Source organism: Pristiophorus japonicus, chromosome 11 (assembly GCF_044704955.1).
Source record: "Pristiophorus japonicus isolate sPriJap1 chromosome 11, sPriJap1.hap1, whole genome shotgun sequence".
NCBI classification, from domain to species: Eukaryota; Metazoa; Chordata; class Chondrichthyes; family Pristiophoridae; genus Pristiophorus; species Pristiophorus japonicus.
Genome location: NC_091987.1, coordinates 90215736 through 90238558, shown reverse-complemented (window position 1 = coordinate 90238558; position 22823 = coordinate 90215736). Strand labels below are relative to the sequence as shown.

Sequence of the window (22823 nt, the reverse complement as noted above, 5' to 3'; positions counted from 1 at the left end):
AGGGAGTTAGATGAAGTCCTTACTACTCGGGGGATCAAGGGGTATGGCGAGAAAGCAGGAAGGGGGTACTAAAGTTTCATGTTCAGCCATGAACTCATTGAATGGCGGTGCAGGCTAGAAGGGCTGAATGGCCTGCTCCTGCACCTATTTTCTATACCATTATGGGAACATGAGGGATTATCATCCTGAGCCACACTCACTCATTGCCAACACAACTCTAAATGTTGGCTAGGCAGAGGTGGGAGCAGGTCTTTTGCCTCCTCTATCTCCTTGATCAGCAATGACACAAAAGCACACCCCAAAAGGATGATTTAAAAAAAAAAAATGCCATGCCACAAGTGTGAAATATCCACTGCTGCCTATTAAATGATCAGAAAAAAAATTAACCAGATTGCTTATCTTCCAAATGCATAATTTTAACATTTAAAGTTTCTCAGTATTCTCTCTGTTGCACTTCAATTCACCTACAAAATTCTCCCACTCAAATTTACTGACCTGTGATTACTGATTACGACAACCCACATATTGTTCTGATTTGCATAGCTTACGTCTACTTCCTGTACGTAGCAATTTAAAAATTCAACCACTGATACTGATCTTTCCATAGGTCACACAAAAAAGTCTTATGTAAATTGTAATGTTACTACCATACCAAATTTCAGAAGCACTAATGGTTGTCCCTGAAAAGAAATAGAAAGTGAGGAAATACTTCAAATTCTTACCTCTGTAAAGAAACATTTCCAGGACCATTGGGAGGAATGAAATCTGTAATGAAATTGAAATGCTAGCGGTTACATAAAGTAAACTACTAATTTGCAAAATAGTTGTAATAAGTCAGCTACTATATAATGTAGCTCAGAAGATTAAGGTAGCTTTGTTTCTGTCCCCACTTGTAAAACATGCAACAGCACTGATAATGACTCTGGCACTGCCCCGAGGTACCCGCCCCCACCCCCCAATCTTGAGACATTTTGCCTTCCACACTTGTGTCCCAAGTCCTGCATCACAATGTGACAGAGCTTTAGTATAAATCGAAGACAAATTTATCTTGAGGCCCTACTGCAGCTTTTGGTTTAAATGCATGTGTACAGTATCAAAAGTGACCAACATTTCACACATTCATCTATACCTCAGTCAAACAGAGTAAAAGCTCTCTCTACTATACTTGAACCATGTACACCCCAACTTAAGAGCACCTGCCTTTAAGACTGAATTTAGTGTCAAATTCGAGCTGTTTTGTACAATGTGCCCAGTCACAGGGAACCACATTGGGACTGCTCAAATTCATCTCAACAGGACCGTTACAGCAGAGAGCAGACTTTCATTCCATCTGAAACCAGGTCAGAGAGATGGAAGGAAAAGAAGCTAATTCATTCCATCATCAAGCCTCTCATCTTCCAAAATGCCATAGATTCTAGAAAGGTTCCCTCGGATTAGAAGGTAGCAAATGTAACCCCGCTATTAAAGAAAGGAGAGCGGGAGAAAACGGAGAGCTACATACCAGTTAGCCTGACATCAGGAGTAGAGAAAATGCTAGAATCTATTAAGTACATGGTAACGGCACTTAGAAAATAATAGGATTGGGCTGAGTCAACACGGATTTATGAAAGGGAAATCATGTTTGACAAATCTGTTAGAGTTTTTTGAGGTTGTAACTAGCAGAATAGATAAAGGGGAACCAGTGGATGTGGTGTAATTAGATTTTCAGAAGGCATTCGATGAGGTTATTAAACAAAATTAAGGCTCATGGGATTGGGGGTAATATACCAGCATGAATTGAGGATTGGTTAACAGACAGAAAATAGACAATAGAAATAAACGTGTCATTTTCAGGTCAGCAGACTGTAACTAGTGGGGTACAGCAAGGATCAGTGCTTGGGCCTCAGCTATTCACAATCTATATCAATGATTTGGATGAGGGGACCAAATGTAATTTTGCTGATGATACAAAGCTAGGTGGGAATGTAAGTTGTGAGAAGGACGCAAAGAGGTTTCAAGGGGGATATAGACAGGCTAAATGAGTGGGCAAGAACATGGCAAATGGAATATAATGTGGAGAAATGTGAAGTTATCCACTTTGTTTTTCTATTATTCCTACCAGAGTAGTTATAAAAACAGTGAGAGATTGAGAAATGTTAGTGTTCAGAGGGACCTGGGTATCCTTGGACACGAATCACAGGTGGTTAACATGCAGGTATAGCAAGCAATTAAGAAAGCAAATTATATGTTGTACTCAAATCCTCGTGATAAAGGCCAAGAGTAAAGATGTCTTACTGTAATTATATCATAGGCAGTCCCTCGGAATCGAGGAAGACTTGCTTCCACTCTTATCACGAGTTCTTAGGTGGCTGTACAGTCCAATACGAGAACCAGTCTCTGTCACAGGTCGGACAGATCGTCGTTGAAGGAAAGGGTGGGCAGGGAGCCTGGTTTGCCGCACGCTCCTTCCGCTGTCTGCGTTTGATTTCTGCATGCTCTCGGCGACGATACTCGAGGAGCTCAGCGTCCTCCCGACTGCACTTCCTCCACTTAAGGCGGTTTATGGCCAAGGACTCCCAGGTGTCAGTGGGGATGTCGCACTTTATCAGGGAGGCTTTGAGGGTGTCCTTGTAACGTTTCCTCTGCCTGCCTTTGGCTCGTTTGCCGTGGACAAGTTCCAAGTAGAGCGCTTGCTTTGAGAGTCTCGTGTCTGGCATGCGGACTATGTGGCCTGCCCAGCGGAACTGATCAAGTGTGGTCAGTGGTTCAATGCTGGCCTGGACGAGGACACGAATGTTTGTATGTCTGTCCTCCCAGGGGATTTGTAGAATCTTGCAGAGGCATCGCTGGTGGTGTCTACTGCACATGGTCCACATCTCAGCCATACAGGAGGGCGGGTATTACTACGGCCTTGTAGATCATGAGCTTGGTGACAGTTTTGAGGGACTGATAGGGCCCTGGTGTGACCACACCTGGAGTATTGTGTACAGTTTTGGTCTCCTTACCCAAGGAAGGATATACTTGCCATAGAGGGAATGCAACAAAGGTTCACCAGACTGATTCCTGGGGTGGGAGGCAGTGGGGGGGGGGGGGGGGGAGAAGAGAAAAAGAGAGAGAAAGAGGGGGGATTGTCCTATGAGGCGAAATTGAGTAGACTAGGCCTATATTCTCTAGCGTTTAGAAGAATGAGGGGTGATCTCATTGAAACTTACAAAATCCTTACATGGCTTGACAGGGTAGATGCAAGATGTTTCCCCTGGCTGGGGAGTTTAGAAGCAGGGGTCACACTTTTACAATAAGGAGTCAGCCATTTAGGACTAAGATGAGGAGAAATTTTTTCACTTAGAAGGTGGTGAATCTTTGTAATTCTCTACCCCAGAGGGCTGTGGCTGAGAGTTGTTGATATATTCAAGACAGAGATCGATAGATTTTTGAATATTAAGGAAATCAAGGATATGGGAATAGTGCAGGAAAGTATAGTTGAGGTCGAAGATCAACCATGATCTTATTAAATGGTGGAGCAGGCTCGAGGGGCCGAATGACCTACGCCTGCTCCTAATTCTTATATTATGTATTTTATTTCTGAATGAGCAATTGGTAAACTATGTTGGAAATAACTATAATCTTCCAAAGATCTCTCGATTCAGGAATCGTTCCTTTAGACTGGAAAATTGTAGGTGTCTGCTATTTAAGAATGGGGATAGGGGGAAACCAGGGAATTATAGACCAGTTAGCCTAACATCTATTGTTGTGAAACAACTAGCATCTATAATTAAGCATAGGGTGACTGAACTGCTTGAAAATTTTCAGTTGATCAGAAAGTCAGCATGGAATTGTAAAAGGTAAGTCATGCCTGATGGAGCAGATTAATTTTTTTGAAGTGAGGTGACTGAAATAGTGCACAGGGAAATGTCTATGTAGGCTATTTATATGGACTTCCAGAAGGCATTAAGTCCCTAAGAGACTGTTAACCAAGATTGAAGCCCAAGGAATTGGAGGCAAATTAGTGACCTGGTTAAGAAATTGGCTGAGCGGCAGGAGACAGAGAATCAGGATAATGAGCAGGTACTCTAATTGGCAGAAGCAAAATACTGCGGATGCTGGAATCTGAAATAAAAACAGAGAATGCTGGAAATCTCAGCGGGTCAGGCAACATCTGTGGAGAGAAAAACAGTTAACGTTTTGGGTCGATGACCTTTCGTCAGAACTGTCAAATGTTTGAAAGGAACACATTCTTTAGCACTGAAAGGGGAAGGGGAAGAATAAAAGGGAAGGTCTATGGAAGGCAGGAGAGATTAGACACACAAAAGGAATGATGGGCCGAATTGAAATGATAATGATAAAAGTTAGAAAAAGGTTAATCTGGATACAGTGTGAATGGCGTAGTAATGATCAGCTGCCATTATAGACAAACAGAAAAAAAAATTAACTCTAATTGACAGGATGCGACAGTGGTGTGCTGCAGGGTTCTGGGCACCACACTTTATGAAGGATATATTGGCCTTGAAGGGAATGCAGCGTAGGTTCATCAGAATGATACCCGTATTCCAAGGGTTAAATTACAAGAGATTACACAAATTAGGATTGTATTCCCTAGAATTTAGAAGGTTAAGGGGCAATCTGATCAAAGTTTTAAAGATTTATAAGGGCAACAGATATGGTAGTTAGATAGAAATTGTTTCTGCCGGTTGGGGAGTCTCTGACTAGGGAGCATAGTCTAAAAAAAGCCAGACTTTTCAGGAGTGAAATTAGGAACCACTTCTACACACAAAGGCTGGTAAAGGCTTGCAACTCTCTTCTGCAATTGACGCTAGATCAGTTAATTTTAAATCTGAGATTGATAGAGTTTTGTTAAGGCCTATAGAACAAAGGCATTTGGAGTTAGGTCACAGATCAGCCTTGATCTCATTGAATGGCGGAACCGGCTCGAGGGGCAAAATGGCCTATTCCTGTTCCTAGGTTCCCATGTTCCTAAAAGAATGCCGCCCCTTTAGTCTGTCCCAAAAACAAATATCTCAATCCCCCACTCCCTAAAGACGCACCATGACAAATACTTTTGAAAAAGTCATGATCAGATGATACTTTCTAAATGACATTTTATAATAGTTATATACCAAAAATATGGCATGTATTAGTAGGAGTACAAGGTGGAGAGATGGTATTGCAATGAGACTACTCATCGACATGGGAATATCTTTGTAAAACTGCAGTCTTATAAATGTTGAACATGGCCAAATAAATTTTCCATGTTTTTTTCATTATTTTATTCTCACTTCTGCTCCAACATATATATATATTTTTTTAAAAAGCAGTACACAAAAATAATAGCGGCAGTAAAAATATGCGCTAGCTCAGGACAGAACATAAAGATAATTTTTGGAAGAGAAATGTTGTATTCAGGAAAAAAAAATCACTGGGGCGACTGATTTCCTGCTGGGCTGATTCATCAAGGGATGAATTGTAAAAGTTTTCATAAATAAATACTTTGACAGAATGGCTAAGGCAGATGTGAACCCAGATGATGGTCATGAATAACAAGGTAATGGCTGATTTATTTATTAAATGGGTAAATTGAGTAAAATGTGAGGGTACAGAAGAAATTTACTGGAATGGTTTGAGATGAGGGATTCGTTACATGGATAGAATGGAGAAACTTGGGTTGTTCTCCTTAGAACAGAGAAGGCAAAAAGGAGATTTGATAGAGATATTTCAAGTCTTGAAGGGTTTAAGGTAGAGTAAATAACGAGAAACTATTTCCAAAGGCTGAAGGGTCAATAACTAGAGGCCACAGATTTAAGGCGATTGGTAAAGGAATCAGAGGTGACATAAGGAAAAACCTTTTTATGCAGCGAGTGGTTGGGATTTGGAATTCATTGCCCAATAGGCTGGTGGAAACGGATTCAATAGCAGCCTTCAAAATGAAATTAGATTAAACTGCAGGGATATGGGGAAAGAGGGGAGTGGGACTCTTTGGATTGTAGGTCGAAATAGCCAGCTCAGTCTCGATGGGCCGAATGGCCTCCTTCTGTGCTGAACTAGTCTGACTAATTAGGTTGAAATATTTGAGAAGATCACTAATAAAGCAGACAATGATGTGTCTATGGATTATATCTATATGGACTTCCAGATGGCATTCAATAAGGTTAAACAAAAAATTATTGGCTAAAATATATAGAAATGGAAGCCGCCTTTTGACGTAGGCTTCAAATTGGTTGGGAGTTAAGAGACAGAGTGGGGATAAAGGGCATGTACTCAGATTAGCAGGATTTTTACTTCATGGGACACTGGCACCAGTACTGGGGAAAGAGGGTGCTGTTCTGTTGGGACGGGCTCCACTTAAAACTAGGCTAGGATCAGTGTCCTGGCGAATCAAATAACTAGGGCAGTAGGCAAGGCTTTAAACTAATGAAGGAGGGTGGGAACATTCAGGAAAGAATAAATTTAAAAGCAGTTATAGAAATTTCAAGGCTCGAGAACAGAATTATGGGTAAAAATAAGCAGCGTGGATCAGGAAGCGAAAGAGTGTAACAAAGGTAATAGGGCATCAGTGACTAAAGCGATATCAGGGAAATAGAAAAAAGTCAAAGCTCAAGGCACTATGTGTGAAGCATTCATAGCATTGTTAGATGGATTAATAGGTATCATCTAATAGCCATTACAGAGACGTGGTTGCAAAGTGACCAGTTGGGAACTAAACATTCCAGGATACTTAACTTTTAGAAGAGATGGGCAAAATGAAAAAGGAGGAAGGATAACCCTGATAAAGGATGGGATAAAGAGAGTAGAGAGAAAGGATCCTAGTTCAGAAAATCAAGTAGAATCAGTTTGGGTGGAACAAAGAAACAGCAAGGGGAAGAAAACACTAGTGGGAAGCGTTTGTAGGCCCCCAAACAGTCGCTGTAATGTAGGGCAGTGTATAAATCAGGAAATTCGAGGTACATGTAACAAGGGCAATACAGTAATCATGGGGGATTTTAATCTACATATAGACTGGGAAAACCAAATTTGCAGTACTAATGTGGAGAACAAGTTCATTGAATGTATACAAGATAGTTTTCTAGATCAGTGTGCTGAGGAACCAACGAAGAACAGGCCATTTTGGATCTAGTATTGTGCAATGAGAAAAGGTTAATCAATAAGCCTGTAGTAAAAAGGGCCTTTAGGGAGAGTGACCATAATATGATAGAATTTATATTAAGATTGATAGTGATCAAGTTAAATCTGAAACTAGGGTCTTAAATCTAAACAAAGCAAACAATGTAGGTATGAGGGGTGAGTTGGCTAAGATAGATTGGGAAATTACATTAAAAGGTATAACAGTAGACAAGCAATGGCGAGCATTTAAAGAATTAATGCATATTTACAACAATTATACATTCTTTTAAGGCACAACAACCCCACAGGAAAAGTGGTCCAAAAGTGGTCGAGAAGTTAAAGATAGCATTAGATCAAAGGAAACTTTTAATGTTGCCGAAAAGAGTAGTAATCCTGAGGATGGGAAGATTTTAGAATTTAGAGGACCAAGAAATTGATTTGGAAAGAGAAAAAAAAGTGTAAATTAGTGACAGACATAAAAACAGATTGTAAATGTTTCTATAAGTATGTAAATAGGAAGCAATTAGTGAAGTAAACATGGGCCCATTAGAGGCAGAGACAGGAGAAATTATAATGGGCAATAAGAAAATGGCAGAGACATTAAACAAATATTTTATATCTGTCTTCATTGTCGAAGACACAAAATACATTCCAGAAATAATGGGGAACTTAAAGAAATCATTAAAGACATAGTTCCATTAATTTCTCCAGAACTAAGTAGCGACAAATCCCCTGGACCGGACGACCTGCATCCTTGGGTTTTTAAAGAGGCAGCTGCAGAGATAGTGGATGCACTGGTATTACTCTTCCACCCTTCCCTAGATTCTAGAGCAATCCCCAAGGATTGGAAGGTAGCAAACATAACCCCACTATTTAAGAAAGGAGGAAGAGAAAATAAAAACAGAACTATAGGCCAATTAGCCTGACATCAGTGGTAGGCAAAATGCTAGAATTTATTAGGGATGTGGTAACAGGGTACTTAGAAAATCATAACAGGATTAGGTAGAGTCAACATGGTTTTATGAAAAAAATCGTGTTTGACAAATCTGTTGAGTTTTTTTTTGAAGAGGTAACAAGTAGGATGGATAAGGGGGAAAACAGTGGATGTAGCATATTTGGATTTTCAAAAAGCATTCGATAAAGTGCCACACAAGAGGTTATTACACAAAATTAGGACTCATGGGATTGAAGATTGGTTAATGGAGGGAAAACTGAGTAGGAACAAACAGGACTTTTTCAGGTTGGTATGCTGCAACTAGTGGGGTGCCACAAGGATCAGTGCTTGGGCCTTAGCTATTTACAATCTATATTAATGACTTGCATGAAGGGACTGAATGTAATGGATCCAAGTTTGCTGATAAAGTTAGGTGGGAAAGTAAGCTGTGAGGAGGATGCAGAGGCACTGCAGCAGGACAGACAGTTTGACAATGAGCAAAAACATGGCAAATTGAATACAATGTGCGGAAGTGTGAAGTTATCCACTTTGGTAGGAAAAACAAAATCAGAATATATTTTGAATGGTGAGACTGGGAAATGTTTGCATTCAGAGGGACCTTGTACATGAATCAAAGTTAACATACAGGTACAGCAAGAAATTAAGCAAGTGGTATGTTAGCTTTTGTTCCAACAGGATTAGAGTACAAGAGTAAAATAATCTCACTACAATTATACAGGGCATTGGTGAAGCCATACCTGGAGTACTGAGTATAGTTCTTGTCATCTAACCCAAGGAAAGATAGGATGAGGGGATTGCCCTACGAGGAGTGATGGAGTAGACTGGCCTATATTCCCGAGAGTTTAGAAGATGAGATGTGATCTAATTGAAACATATTAAATTCTTAAGGGTTTGTGCTGGGAAAATGTGTCCCCTGGCTGGGGAATCTAGAGCATGGGGGGTCACAGTCTCCGAATAAGGGGTAAGCCATTTAAGACTGAAATGAGGTGAAATTTCTTCACTCAAAGGGTTGCGAATCTTTGGAATTCTCTACCCAGAAAACAATGGATGCACAGTCGTTGGGTATATTCAAGACAAAGGTCGATAAATTTTTAGGAATGAAGGGATATGGGAATAGTGCAGGAAGGTGGAATTGAGGTAGATGATCAGCCATATCTTGCTAAATGGCAGAGCAGGCTCGAAAGGCCAAATGGCCTACTCCAGCTCCAATTTATGTGACAAGTGGTATTATGCAGGATAGATAGAGAGGGCCGAAATTGCACTGCATCTCGATTGGGGACAGGAACCATCTGGGGCCTGGACTTTCTATGTCCGGCGCAGAAGCCCCTCCCCGCCGCAGAACTGCCCTTACCACCTGAAAGGAAGCGGAGCACAATCTCGCACGCTCCACTTCCTTTGGGGGCGCTACAGGAAGCGCCACATGGATGCTACACGTAGCACTAACGCGCTTCAATGCCTCTCCCCTTTGATTAAAGGGGAGGGCCACTGTGCACTCTGCAAGGCCTCTGATGGCCTCCACTAGGCCATGAGGGCAGCATGCGATTGGGCCTGCAGCCCGGCACCCAAGACAGAGTGCCGGGCTGCAGGATGGCAGTCCAGACCACACTAGGGCCGCCATCATAGAGCCCACCCAAGAATCGGCAGGCAAAAAAAGATAGCAGCCCAGGGCACTGGCGGCCTTCCCATTAAGGCGGGCCCCCCGAGAGCAGATGTCAGCCAGCTTCGCGACCCGTGGGGCAATTTCCCCCGCGGGGCGGAGAGGGGTCACCGCGCACAGCGATAAGGTCATTGGCGGTTGCACGGTGCTCTAACCGCGAGGCATGACGCAAACTCCTGAACAATTTCCCAGGGGTTACGATAGGGTTCTCCTCCACCACCCCCTGGAGGCGCTAATGGGGTTATAAAAAGGGGAAACTATTTCCTCTGCTGGGAGAGTCCAGAACAAGGGGACATAACTTTAGAATTAGAGCTGGGCCGTTCGGGGATGATGTCAGCAAACAGTTTAGACAAAAAGCTAGTGGAAATCTGGAACCTGCTCCTCAAAGAGCTGCCACGTCTAGGTCAATTGAAAATTTCAAATCAGAGATTGATAGATTTATGTTAGGCAAGGATATTAAGCGTTATGGAACCAAGGCAGGTAGATAGGGAGAAGATACAGATCAGCCATTATCTAATTAAATGGCGGAACAGTCTAGATGGGTTGAATGACCTACTCCTGTTCCTATATAGATTAAGTGAGTGGGGAAAACTATAAGTTTAACATGGGCAAGTATGAGGCTAAACACAAACTATTTAGGTTTACATAGAAACATAGAAAATAAGTGCAGGAGCAGGCCATTCAGCCCTTCGAGCCTGCACCATCATTCAATAAGATCATGGCTGATCATTCAACCTCAGTACCAAACTCCCGCCTTCTCTCCATACACCTTGATCCCTTTAGCCGTAAGGGCCACATTTAACTCCCTTTTGAATATATCCAACAAACTGGACTCAATAACATTATGTGGTAGAGAATTCCATAGGTTCACAATTCTCTGGGTGAAAAAGTTTCTCCTCATCTCAGTCCTATATGGCTTACCCCTTTTCCTTAGACTGTGACCCCTGGTTCTGGACTTCCCCAACATCGGGAACATACTTCCTGCATCTAGCCTGTCCAGTCCCATCATAATTTTATATGTTTCTATGAGATCCCCTCATTCTTCTAAATTCCAGCGAGTATAAGCCTAGCCGATCCAGTCTTTCTTCATATGTCAGTCCTGCCATCCCGGGAATCAGTCTGGTGAACCTACACTGCACTGACTCAATAGCAAGAATGTCCTTCCTCAGATTAGGAGACCAAAACTGTACACAATATTAAAAGGTGTGGTCTCACCAAGGCCCTGTACAACTGCAGTAAGACCTCCCTGCTCCTATACTCAAAAGCTCTCGCGATGAAGGCCAGCATGCCAATTGCTTTCTTTACTACCTGCTGTACCTGCATGCCTACCTTCAGTGACTGATGTACCATGACGCCCAGGTCTCATTGCACCTCCCCTTTTATTATCAGTCACCATTCAGATAATATTCTGCCTTCATGTTTGCCACCAAAGTGGATAACTTCACATTTATCCACATTATACTGCATCTGCCATGTATTGGCCCATTCACCTAACCTGTCCAAGTCACCCTTCAGCCGCTTAGCATCCTCCTCACAGCTCACACCAGAACCTAGCTTAGTGTCATCTGTAAACTTGGAGATATTACACTCAATTCCTTCATCCAAAGCATTGATGCATATTGTAAATAGCTGGGGTCTCAGCACTGAGCCCTGCCGCAACCCACTAGTCACTGCCTGCCATTCTGAAAAGGACCCGTTTATCCCGACTCTCTGCTTCCTACCTGCCAACCAGTTCTCTATCCACGTCAATACATTACCCCCAATACCATGTGCTTTAATTTTGCACACCAATCTCCTGTGTGGGACCTTGTCAAAAGCCTTTTGAAAGTCCAAATACACCTCATCCACTGGTTCTCCCTTGTCCACTCTGCCAGTTACATCCTCAAAAAATTCTAGAAGATTTGTCAAGCATGATTTCCCTTTCATAATTCCATGCTGACTTGGACCGATCCGGACACTGCTTTCCAAATGCGCTGCTATTTCATCTTAATTGTTTCCAACATTTTCCCCACTACTGATGTCAGGCTAACCGGTCTATAATTCCCCGTTTTCTCTCTCCCTCCTTTCTTAAAAAGTGGTGTTACATTAGCTACCTCCACTCCATAGGAACCGATCCAGAGTCGATAGACTGTTGGAAAATGATCACCAATGCATCCACTATGTCTAGGGCCACTTCAAGTACTCTGGGATGCAGACTATCAGGCTCTGGGGATTTATTGGCCTTCAATCCCATCAATTTCCCTAACACAATTTCCCACCTAATAAAGGGTTTCCTTCAGTTCCTCCTTCTTACTAGACCCTCGGTCCCCTAGTATTTCCAGAAGGTTATTTGTGTCTTCCTTCATGAAGTCAGACCCAAAGTATTTGTTCAATTGGTCTGCCATTTCTTTATTCCCCATTATAAATTCATCCACGTCAATACATTACCCTCCATACCATGTGCTTTAATTTTGCACACCAATCTCCTGCAAGGGACCTACGTTCGTCTTCAATAATCTTTTTCTCTTCACATATCAATAGAAGCTTTTGGAGTCAGTTTTTATGTTCCCAGCAAGCTTTCCCTCATACTCTATTTTTCCTCTTCTAATTAAACCCTTTGTCCTCCTCGGCTGAATTATAAATTTCTCCCAGTACTCAGGTTTGCTGCTTTTTCTGGCCAATTTTTATGCCTCTTCCTTGGATTTAACACTATCCTTAATTTCCCTCGTTAGCCACGGTTGAGCCACCTTCCCCTTTTATTTTTACTCCAGACAGGGATGTACAATTGTTGAATTTCATCCATGTGATCTTTAAATGTTTGCCATTGCCTATCCACCGTCAACCCTTTAATATCATTCACCAGTCTATATTAGCCAATTCACGTCTCATACCATCGAAGTTATCTTTCCCCAAATTCAGGACCCTAGTCTCTGAATTAACTGTCACTCTCCATCTTAATAAAGAATTCTACCATATTATGGTCACTCTTCCCCAAGGGGCCTTGCACAAGATTGCTAATTAGTCCTTTCTCATTACACATCACCCAGTCGAGGATGGCCAGCCCTCTAGTTGGTTCCTCGACATATTGGTCTAGAAAACCATCCCCAATACACTCCAGGAAATCCTCCTCCACCGTATTGCTACCAGTTTGGTTAGCCCAATCTATATGTAGATTAAAGTCGCCCATGATAACTGCTGTACCTTTATTGCACGCATCCCTAATTTCTTGTTTGATGCTGTCCCCAACCTCACTACTACTGTTTGGTGGTCTGTACACAACTCCAACTAGCATTTTCTGCCCTTTGATATTCCACAGCTCCACCCATACAGATTCCAAATCATACAAGCTAATGTCCTTTCTTACTATTGCGTTAATTTCCTCTTCAACCAGCAACGCTACCCCACCTCCTTTTCATTTCTGTCTATTCTTCCTGAATGTTGAATACTCCTGGATGTTGAGTTCCCAGCCTTGGTCACCTTTGCCCCTTTAGAATTTTGCTGTAATATGGCCCTTTTTGCTTTGGGTTTCTCTGCTCTCTACTTTTACTTTTGTACTGGTCCCACCTCCCCCAGAACCGGTTCCAATGTCCCAGGAATTTGAATCCCTCCCTTCTGCATCACTCCTCAAGCCACGGATACATCTGAGCTATCCTGTTATTCCTACTCTGACCAGCACGTGGCACTGGTAGCAATCCTGAGATTACCATCTTTGAGGTCCTACTTTTTAAATTTAAATCCTAGCTCCCTAAATTCACCTTGTAGGACCTCATCCCGTTTTTTTACCTCTATCGTGGGTACCTACATGCACCATGACAGCTGGCTGTTCACTCTTCCCCTCCAAAATGTCCTGCAGCCGCTCAGAGACATTCGTCACCTTTGCACCCGGGAGGCAACATACCATCCTGGAGTCTCGATTGCGGCCGCAGAAACGTCGATCTATTCCCCTTACAATAGAATCCCCTACCACTATAGCTCTCCCACTCTTTTACCTGCCCTCCTGTGCAGCAGAGCCACCCATGGTGCCATGAACTTGGCTGCTGCTGCCCTCCCCTGTGAGTCATCCACCCCCAACATTACCCACGGTGGTGTATGTTTTGGAAGGGGATGACAGTAGGGGACCCCTGCACTACATTCCTTCCACTGCTCTTCCTGATAGTCACCCATTCCCTATCTAACTGAGTAACCTTTACTTGCGGTGTGACCAACTCATTAAACTTGCTATTCATGACATCCTCAGCATAACAGAAAGGGTAAATATGAGTAATGCAGTAGACACAACATATTTGGATTTCCAAAATGCCTTTGATAAGGTACAGCATAGTCGACTCATGACTAAGATCAGAACATGTGCAGTCAGAGAAAAAGGAGCAGAATGGATAGCAAATTGGCTTCAAAACAGAAAACAAGCTATTTATTCAGATTCGCAAATGGAGGGAAGTGGTGTTGCACAAGGATCTGTGCTGGGACCACGGTTGTTCATTTACATAAATGATTTGAACTTGTGAATCGGAAGTACAATTTCAAAATTTGCGAATGACGCAAAATTGGGGGATGGGGTGGGATGTAGTTAATACTGAGGACTGTGACAAGATACAGGATGAGCATGTATTTGCCAAATTAACTTTAATATAGATAAGTGTGAGGTAGTACACATTGGTAGGAAGAATAAGGAGGCTACACAGTCCTCAGAAAATAAGTGTCTAAATGGGGTAGAGGAACAAAGATCTGGTTAATAAAGCCATAAAAATAATAAACCATTAAGGTTCATTTCTAGAGGGATAGAATTGAAAAGCAGAGAGATTGTGTTAAATTTGTATAGAACCTTGGTTAGATCACACTGGGGGTACTGTGAACCGTTCTGGTTACTATAAAAAGGACAGACACTGGAGAAGGTGCATTTTTAAAAAAAAACTAGAATGATACCAGAGCGGAGAGGTTAGAACTAACAGGAAAGGTTGAACAGGATGGGGCTCTTTTCTCTAGGAGAGAAGGGCGATGAGTGACCTGATGGAGGTCTTTTAAGATCACGAAAGGGTTTGATAGGGTACACGTAGAGAAGGTGTTTCAACTTGCAGGCAAGACCAGAACTAGGGGCCATAAATACAAGGAAGTCACTAATAAATCCAATAGGGAATTTAGAAGAAACTTCTTTACCCAGAGAGTGGTTAGATTGTGGAACTTGCTACATAAAGAGTAGTTGAGGCGATTAATATAGATGCATTGAAGGGGAAGCTAGATAAGCACACAAGAGAAAAGAATAGAAGGATATGTTGATGGGATTAGATGAAGAAGGGTGGAAGGAGGCGCGTGTGGAACCAAATGGCCTGTATCTGTGCTGTAAATATTTGCAGTATCAGCTGGCATGGATTTGTTAAAGACAAGTAGTGTTTGACTAAGAGTTTTTGAAAACACCAATTGAATATAAAGATAATGCAATATATGGTGTACACAGGTATTCCATCAGGCATCTCAAGGAGGTTCGTTAGATAATTCAGATGTTTGGCACAAGAAGAATTGTAGCAGCATGGAAAAAAAAAAGTTAGAATAAATGAGTGTTGCTTAGGTTAGAAGTGGTGTATTTCAGGTTTCAGCAATGGCTTCACTTCTATATATTAGAGAACACAATCTTGAAATTTGCTGACAAGATAAAAATAGGACTACTGTAAACGACTTCAGGAAGACATGTTAGTGGAATGGGCAGACAGGTAGCAGATGCAATTTAATGTGGATAAATGCAAGGTTATGCATTTTGGGAAGAAAACAAGGAATGTGAATATACGTTCAATGGAAAGACATGTGTGGATGAACAGTTTGGCTCAGTGGCAGCACTCTTGCCTCAGAGTCTCAAGATGCAGTTGAAGCACATATTATAGGTGGATGCTACAACGGAGTAATCAGAGAGCATCACATTGTTGCAGGGGCCATCTTTCATATGGGACATTAAATTAAAACCAAAGTCCTGTCTGCTTAGAGGTGTATAAAATATCCCACAACAGGAGAGTTCTCCTGATACCCTGATCAACTAACAAAACAGATTATCTGGTACAAAAGCAAAATACTGCTGATGCTGGAATCTTAAATAACAGAAAATGCTGGAAATCTCAGCAGGTTAAGCAGCATCTGTGGAGAGAAACAGAGTTAACGTTTCAGGTCGATGATCCTTTGTCAGAACTGGAAAAGTTCAAAATGTAATCGATTCTTAAGGAGCACCAGAGAAAAGAACAAAAGGGAAGGTCTGTGAAAGGGTGGAAGACAGAAGAGATGAGACACAAACGGGATGATGGTAATGGCAGAAGTTCGAAAAAAAGGTGAGTCTTGATAGGGTGTGAATGGCAGAATAATTACTAGCTGCCAAGGGAAACCGAGAGAGAGAATAAAAATACATAAGATCGTTGTGGGGGGGGGGGCGGTTTAAAAAAAAAAGAGGTAAGGGAGCAAAATATGGGCAGAGATTATGGTCTGAAATTGCTGAACTTTTATGTAGTCCACAAAGCTGTAAAGTGCCTAAACGAAAGAGGTGCTGCTGTTCCTCGAGCTTGCGTTGAGCTTCATTGGAACAGTGCTGGAGGCCGAGAATGGAGAGGTCAGAGTGGGAGTGGAGCGGAGAATTAAAGTGACAGGTGACCTAAAGCTCGGGGTCACACTTATCTGGTTATTTATCTTATTGCTGCTTGTGAGAACTTGCTATGCAATTTGGCTGTTGCGTTTGCCCATGAAACAAGTGAATACACTTCAAAAATAATTGAGTGCTTTGGAATTTTCTGAGGATATGAAAAGCACAAAATAAATGTTATGAGGCTTAAAGCACTTTGAGTTATTTGCCATGCATTGCTATGTCACTCCAACTTCTATAGCTCTCTGCACAGCTATTGCAGTTGTCATCTTGTGACTAATAACATAATCTTTGTAGTAATAAAGATAAAGCCCCTTTCATCGGTGCATAATACACACTTTTTAAAATCATGTAATTCTAATCCCTCAACCTCAACACATCAAAGAAAGGAAAAAGCATTAGTTAACCTGGTGTCCAATGAGGGTTGTGGTCGACTCTGCCAGGCGGAAGAGGAAAATGGCCAGGTTCGGGAACATATACAGAAACCCTAGGTCGACAAGGGTTCTGTGGCAGAAAATGACTAGGTGGTTGATGTGGATACGACTGCAAAGTAAACCCAGGTTCAAGGTGTAATAGTCCAAGTGTGCGTTGAGATGAGTCTGGCGAGTGTGGTCTAAAGCTTCTATTCGGCGATAAATCAGTCAACCAGTTGTTGGCAGATTCTAAAGTAGAATTTTCAACACAAGGATCATGCCAAGTTCCAACCTGTCCTGAAGGGGAGTGGTAATGCTTATTCATATGGGGAAATGCAGCCGCAGCAGCATGGAAGCTGTCATCATAGCTAGTTAAATTCTCCTCAGAATGCAACGGAGGCTGAGAGAACGGTCTGGAATAATTTGAGAACTCGCCATCACTGGAGCAGTAATTCCTTGGCACTGGACTGGAAACAAAGTCAAATGATTGGATCTGTGATTTTAAGAGAGAGCCCTCGCTATCCGTTTCATCATTTTCCTCTGGTCTGTTCTGTGATGGTTGAACATATGCTTGTGAACGATTTATGTACCTGCGGGTATTTAAAAAAAATTATAGTGCATTTCATTCACATGCAGTTGAAATTTTCTTTTTTTTTTAAATTGCAACACGTAAATGAAGACCAGAACTCTAGCGTAAGACACCAAGGTTGGAAACAAAATAGAAACAAAAAGTAAATCGTGAAGTGATGCCAAACATAGGCTTTTAAAAGCCTAAGGATAATAGGGGAAAAGGAAGACCAAGGGAGTCAGTCCAATAGTTTAAGTCCAAGAAAAGAGTGTAACGAATCTTGATTTCAACACAGAGGATGAATGGAGGAGGAGTGTGCGCAGGACAGTCTGCACCTAGGCAGGACCGGAACCAATGTCCTAGGGGGAGTGTTTGCTAGTGCTGTTGGGCAAGGGTTAAACTAATATGGCAGGGGGATGGGAACCTATGCAGGGAGACAGAGGGAAGTAGAATGGGGGAAGAAGCAAAAGATAGAAAAAAGAAAAGTAAAAGTGGAGGGCAGAGAAACCCAAGGCAAAAATCAAAAAGGACCACATTACAGCAAAATTCTAAAGGGGCAAAGTGTGTTAAAAAGACAAGCCTGAAAGCTCTGTGCCTCAATGCGAGGAGTAATGTGATCGAATTAACTGCACAGGCAGCAATGAATATGATATAATTGGCATCACAGAGACATGGCTCCAGGGTAACCAAGGCTGGGAATTCAACATCCAAGGGTATTCAACATTCAGGAAGGATAAACAGAAAGGAAAAGGAGGTGGGGTACCGTTGCTGGTTCAAGAGGAAATTAATGCAATAGTAAGAAAGGACATTTACTTGGATGATGTGGAATCGGTATGGGTGGAGCTGCAGAATACCAAAGAGCAGAAAACACTAGTGGGAGTTGTGTACAGACCACCAAACAATAGTAGAGAGGTTGGGGACAGCATCAAACAAGAAATTAGGGATGCGTGCAATAAAGGTACAGCAGTTATCATGGGCGACTTTAATCTACATATAGATTGGGCTAACCAAACTGGTAGCAATACGGTGGAGGAGGATTTCCTGGAGTGTATTAGGGATGGTTTTCTAGACCAATATGTCGAGGAACCAACTAGAGGGCTGGCCATCCTAGACTGGGTAATGTGTAATGAGAAAGGACTAAATAGCAATCTTGTTGTGCGAGGCCCCTTGGGGAAGAGTGACCATAATATGGTAGAATCCTTTATTAAGATGGAGAGTGATACAGTTAATTCAGAGACTAGGGTCCTGAACTTAAGGAAAGGTAACTTTGATGGTAGGAGACGTGAATTGGCTAGAATAGACTGGTGAATGATACTTAAAGAGCTGACGGCGGACAGGCAATGGCAAACATTTAAAGATCACACGGATGAACTTCAACAATTGTACATCCCTGTCTGAAGTAAAAATAAAATGAGGAAGATGGTTCAACCGTGGCTAACAAGGGAAATTAAGGAGAATGTTAAATCCAAGGAAGAGGCATATAAATTGGCCAGAAAAAGCAGCAAACCTGAGGACTGGGAGAAATTTAGAATTCAGCAGAGGACGACAAAGGGTTTATTTAGGCGGGGGAAAAGAGAGTATGAGGAGAAGCTTGCAGGGAACATAAAAACTGACTGCAAAAGCTTCTATTGATATGCGAAGAGAAAAAGATTAGTGAAGATAAACGTAGGTCCCTTGCAGTCAGAATCAGCTGAATTTATAATGGGGAACAAAGAAATGGCAGACCAGTTGAACAAATACTTTGGTTCTGTCTTCTCGAAGGAAGACACATAACCTTCCAGAAATACTAGGGGACCGAGGGTCTAGTGAGGAGGAGGAACTGAAGGAAATCCTTATTAGGCGGGAAATTGTGTTAGGGAAATTGATGGGATTGAAGGCTGATAAATCCCTGGGGCCTGATAGTCTGCATCGCAGAGTATTTGAGGAAGTGGCCCTAGAAATAGTGGATGCATTGGTGATCATTTTCTAACAGTCTATTAACTCTGGATCAGTTCCTATGGACTGGAGGGTAGCTAATGTAACATCACTTTTTTTTTTAAAAAGAAGGAGAGAAAATGGGTAATTATAGACTGGTTAGCCTGACATCAGTAGTGGGGAAAATGTTGGAATCAATTATTAAAGATGAAATAGCAGCGCATTTGGAAAGCAGTGACAGGATTGGTCCAAGTCAGCATAGAATTATGAAAGGGAAATCATGCTTGACAAATCTTTGAGGTTTTTTTTTAAGGATGTAACTAGTAGAGTGGACAAGGGAGAACCAGTGGATGTGGTGTATTTGGACTTTCCAAAGGCTTTTGACAAGGTCCCACACAAAATTAAAGCACATGGTACTGGGGGTTATGTACGGATGTGGATAGAGAACTGGTTGGCAGGCAGGAAGCGGAGAGTCGGGATAAACGGGTCCTTTTCAGAACGGCAAGTAGTAACTAGTGGGGTGCCGCAGGGCTCAGTGCTGGGATCCCAGCTATTTACAATATACATTAATGATTTAGATGAAGGAATTGGGTGTAATATTTCCAAGTTTGCAGATGACACTAAGTTGGGTGGTGGTGTGAGCTGTGAGGAGGACGCTAAGAGGCTGCAGGGTGACGTGGACAGGTTAGGTGAGTGGGCAAATGCATGGCAGATGCAGTATAATGTGGATAAATGTGAGGTTATCCATTTTGGTGGCAAAAACACAAAGGCAGATTATCTGAATGGTGGCAGATTAGGAAGAGGGGAGGTGCAACGAGACCTGGGTGTCATGGTACATCAGTTATTGAAAGTTGGCATGCAGATAGTGAAGGCGGCAAATGGTATGTTGGCCTTCATAGCTAGGGGATTTGAGTATAGGAGCATGAGGTCTTACTGCAGTTGTACAGGGCTTTGGTGAAGCCTCAACTGGAATAGTGTGTTCAGGTCTCCTAATCTGAGGAACGTTCTTGCTATTGAGGGAGTGCAGCGAAAGTTCACCAGACTGATTCCAGGGATGGCAGGACTGACATATGAGGAGAGAGTGGATCGACTGGGCCTGTATTCACTGGAGTTTAGAAGGATGAGAGGGGATCTCATAGAAACGTATAAGATTCTGACAGGACTGGACAGGTTAGATGCAGGAAGAATGTTCCCGATATTCAGGAAGTCCAGAACCAGGGGACACAGTCTAAGGATAAGGGGTAAGCCATTTAGAACTGAGATGAGGAGAAACTTCTTCAGTCAGAGTTGCTAACCTGTGGAATTCCCTGCCGCAGGGAGTTGTTGATGCCAGTTCATTGGATATATTCAAGAGGGAGTTAGATAAAGGGATCAAGGGGTATGGGGATCAAGGGGTATGGAGCAAGCAGGAAAGGGGTACTGAGGTGAATGATGAGCCATGATCTTACTGAATGGTGGTGCAGGCTCGAAGGGCTGAATGGCCTACTTCTGCACCTATTTTCTATGTTTCTATGACAGCCACAGCTGTAACTTATGACATGGTAAGATTAGAGAAGCACTAAGCACTGTGGTACCGTCAGTCAGAAACATTGCCTCAGAAGTCTTTTTGATATGTTGTCTGGATCACAAGAGATAGACCATAATGATCAAGATTGGATCCACTTCTCTTCCAGCAGTTGTGTGACCTACGGAAACCCCCCCACCCCCACCCCCCAGACAGACAAAAGTGCAGTTGGAAGGCAGTAGGGGAATGTGAGTAGTGAGGGATACAAGGAAGTGATCAGAAACAGCCTTGTCTGCAATAAAGACCATGGGATAAAGAGACTGAACCAGATGACAAGGTCAAGAGAGTGGGCGTGAATTTGAGGGGAAAAGTTAAAGGAATCCAAGGTGAAGAATAAAAACGCCAAGGATGAGGAATTGCTCGGTGGACAAACTGCGGAAAACAAGGAGCAGGATATCTTGGGACGAAACCCAGAGTGGGTTTGGTGGGGGTGATGAATGAGGATTTTAAAGGAAAGGTAAGAGGAGTGGACAAAGTGTGCTTGGATGAGGAGAAAGTACTAGAGGCATAGGGGGACAGAGCCCAAATTGTGATTTGGTGATGAGGGCCACACCAGCTTTGCAGTGGTTTGGGCAGTGCAAGTGTTGAAAGTGCAGCCTGGTATGAAGGCTTTAGTAAGAGACAAGATATCTCCACTCATCAAAGCCATGATGCCAATGTAATCATCCACAAAAAGGTTGCCGATGGCAAGAGCCTTATTCATTAGTGAATGGACATTCTGGAGGGCAATGTGGAATAGGGGCAATGTTTGCTGGTACACTGGTAGAGTCCATTGTAGATTTGATGGGTAGGATGGTGAGGTTAGTTTCAGTGGGCATGCTGTGTAGGAAGATTGGAAGTGAGGAGGATGGAAGAGTTTGGATTGCTGTCTCTAAGGAGACAGTGCTGGGTGACTCGATGAGTCTTTAGCGAGTGGCAAGTCAGACACAGGAAAGCCAAGAGTGATTTGAACCAGGAATGGTGGCAGGAGAACAACAAGGCAGAAGAGTGGTGATGGGTTAGGGTAGAGATGAGGACAGCATCGTATTCCAAGAGCAGGGAAAAGAAAGTTGGCATGACTGGATGATGAGAAGGGAGGGATACAGGAGAGGCTATAAAAGTATTGGTCTCTGTTCTAAATTGGCAGGCTTTTGAACAGAGGTAATTTAGGCACACAAGCATGGCAGAGATTAGAAGAGACATATGCTGGTCGTAAACAGAGGTCCTGTTACACCTCAAGACCTTATCATCAGAGCACATCTTGATGCAATAGTCAGTGTTCAGTTTGAAGAATTGTTGTTTTGTTGCAACCCATTTCTGAAAATATACTGTCAAACCAACTGCAGCAGTAATTATGGGCCAACCGGTCTTCACAGTTTGAACACAGCAAGCTCATCCACTTTAAAAGTGGAAACATCGACATTTGCCGGTATAAAAGGCAATTGTTATGTTCAAATACACCCACTTGGTCTGAATTTGACTAGTTTACCATAATAAGCAAAAAAGTTCATTTAATTCTTCATATTCCAGTGTGTTAGTGGTATGATTTGGACTTCATTGAAAATTTGAAGAATATCATTTTTGGATTTAAAGATTATTTTTGTTAAAGGCATTACTCTGATCTGAACAGTTATTGAAATTTCAATACTAAAAGAACTGAGCAGTCAAGGACCAGCCTCCTGCTCTACAGTACAAGAACTAGATTGCCTGGTGCAAGATCAAACAGGCATTGCCTACAGAGATATAAATCTAGATCAGATGAGTCACCGTGGCCAAGCAAGTTGGACAACTAACAACCAAACTGGCCTCTGCTCAATTAATCTAAAGCCAGTTAAACTGAACACTTGTTGCTTGAAACTCCAAACCTTCGACTTCAAATCTGTACGCTTTTTGTAATTCATCAAAGGTTATGTTATCTGTTGATGGAAGGCATAATCTTCATCTCTGTTCCTGTTCTTTCTTGCACCACAAAATATGAGTCATTGCTGCTAACTATTTGTTCATAAAGATTTTTCAAAATGTATTCAAATGGGCTACTCAGACCAATGAGTTGCACAGAAGATGCATTGTCGTCTGTTAAATTGGGTTACTGTAATCAAGCCAAATA

The 22823-nt window shown here is 42.3% G+C and overlaps 1 protein-coding gene across 4 annotated transcripts in view; it reads right to left on the bottom strand.

Annotated features, from left to right (window-relative positions):
• The window catches only part of LOC139275796 (E3 ubiquitin ligase TRAF3IP2-like), a 90375-nt gene that overhangs the window by 10641 nt on the left and 56911 nt on the right, over positions 1–22823 (bottom strand). For 2 of the 4 annotated variants that reach the window (XM_070893003.1, XM_070893002.1), the window contains exons 2-3: positions 16686–17281; positions 723–765 (exon numbers count right to left, since the gene is read on the bottom strand). In XM_070893003.1, the coding sequence (XP_070749104.1) occupies positions 723–765; positions 16686–17281 (639 nt within the window). The remainder of the gene's footprint in view (positions 1–722; positions 766–16685; positions 17282–22823) is intronic. The other 2 variants (XM_070893005.1, XM_070893004.1) reach the window with 1 other exon arrangement.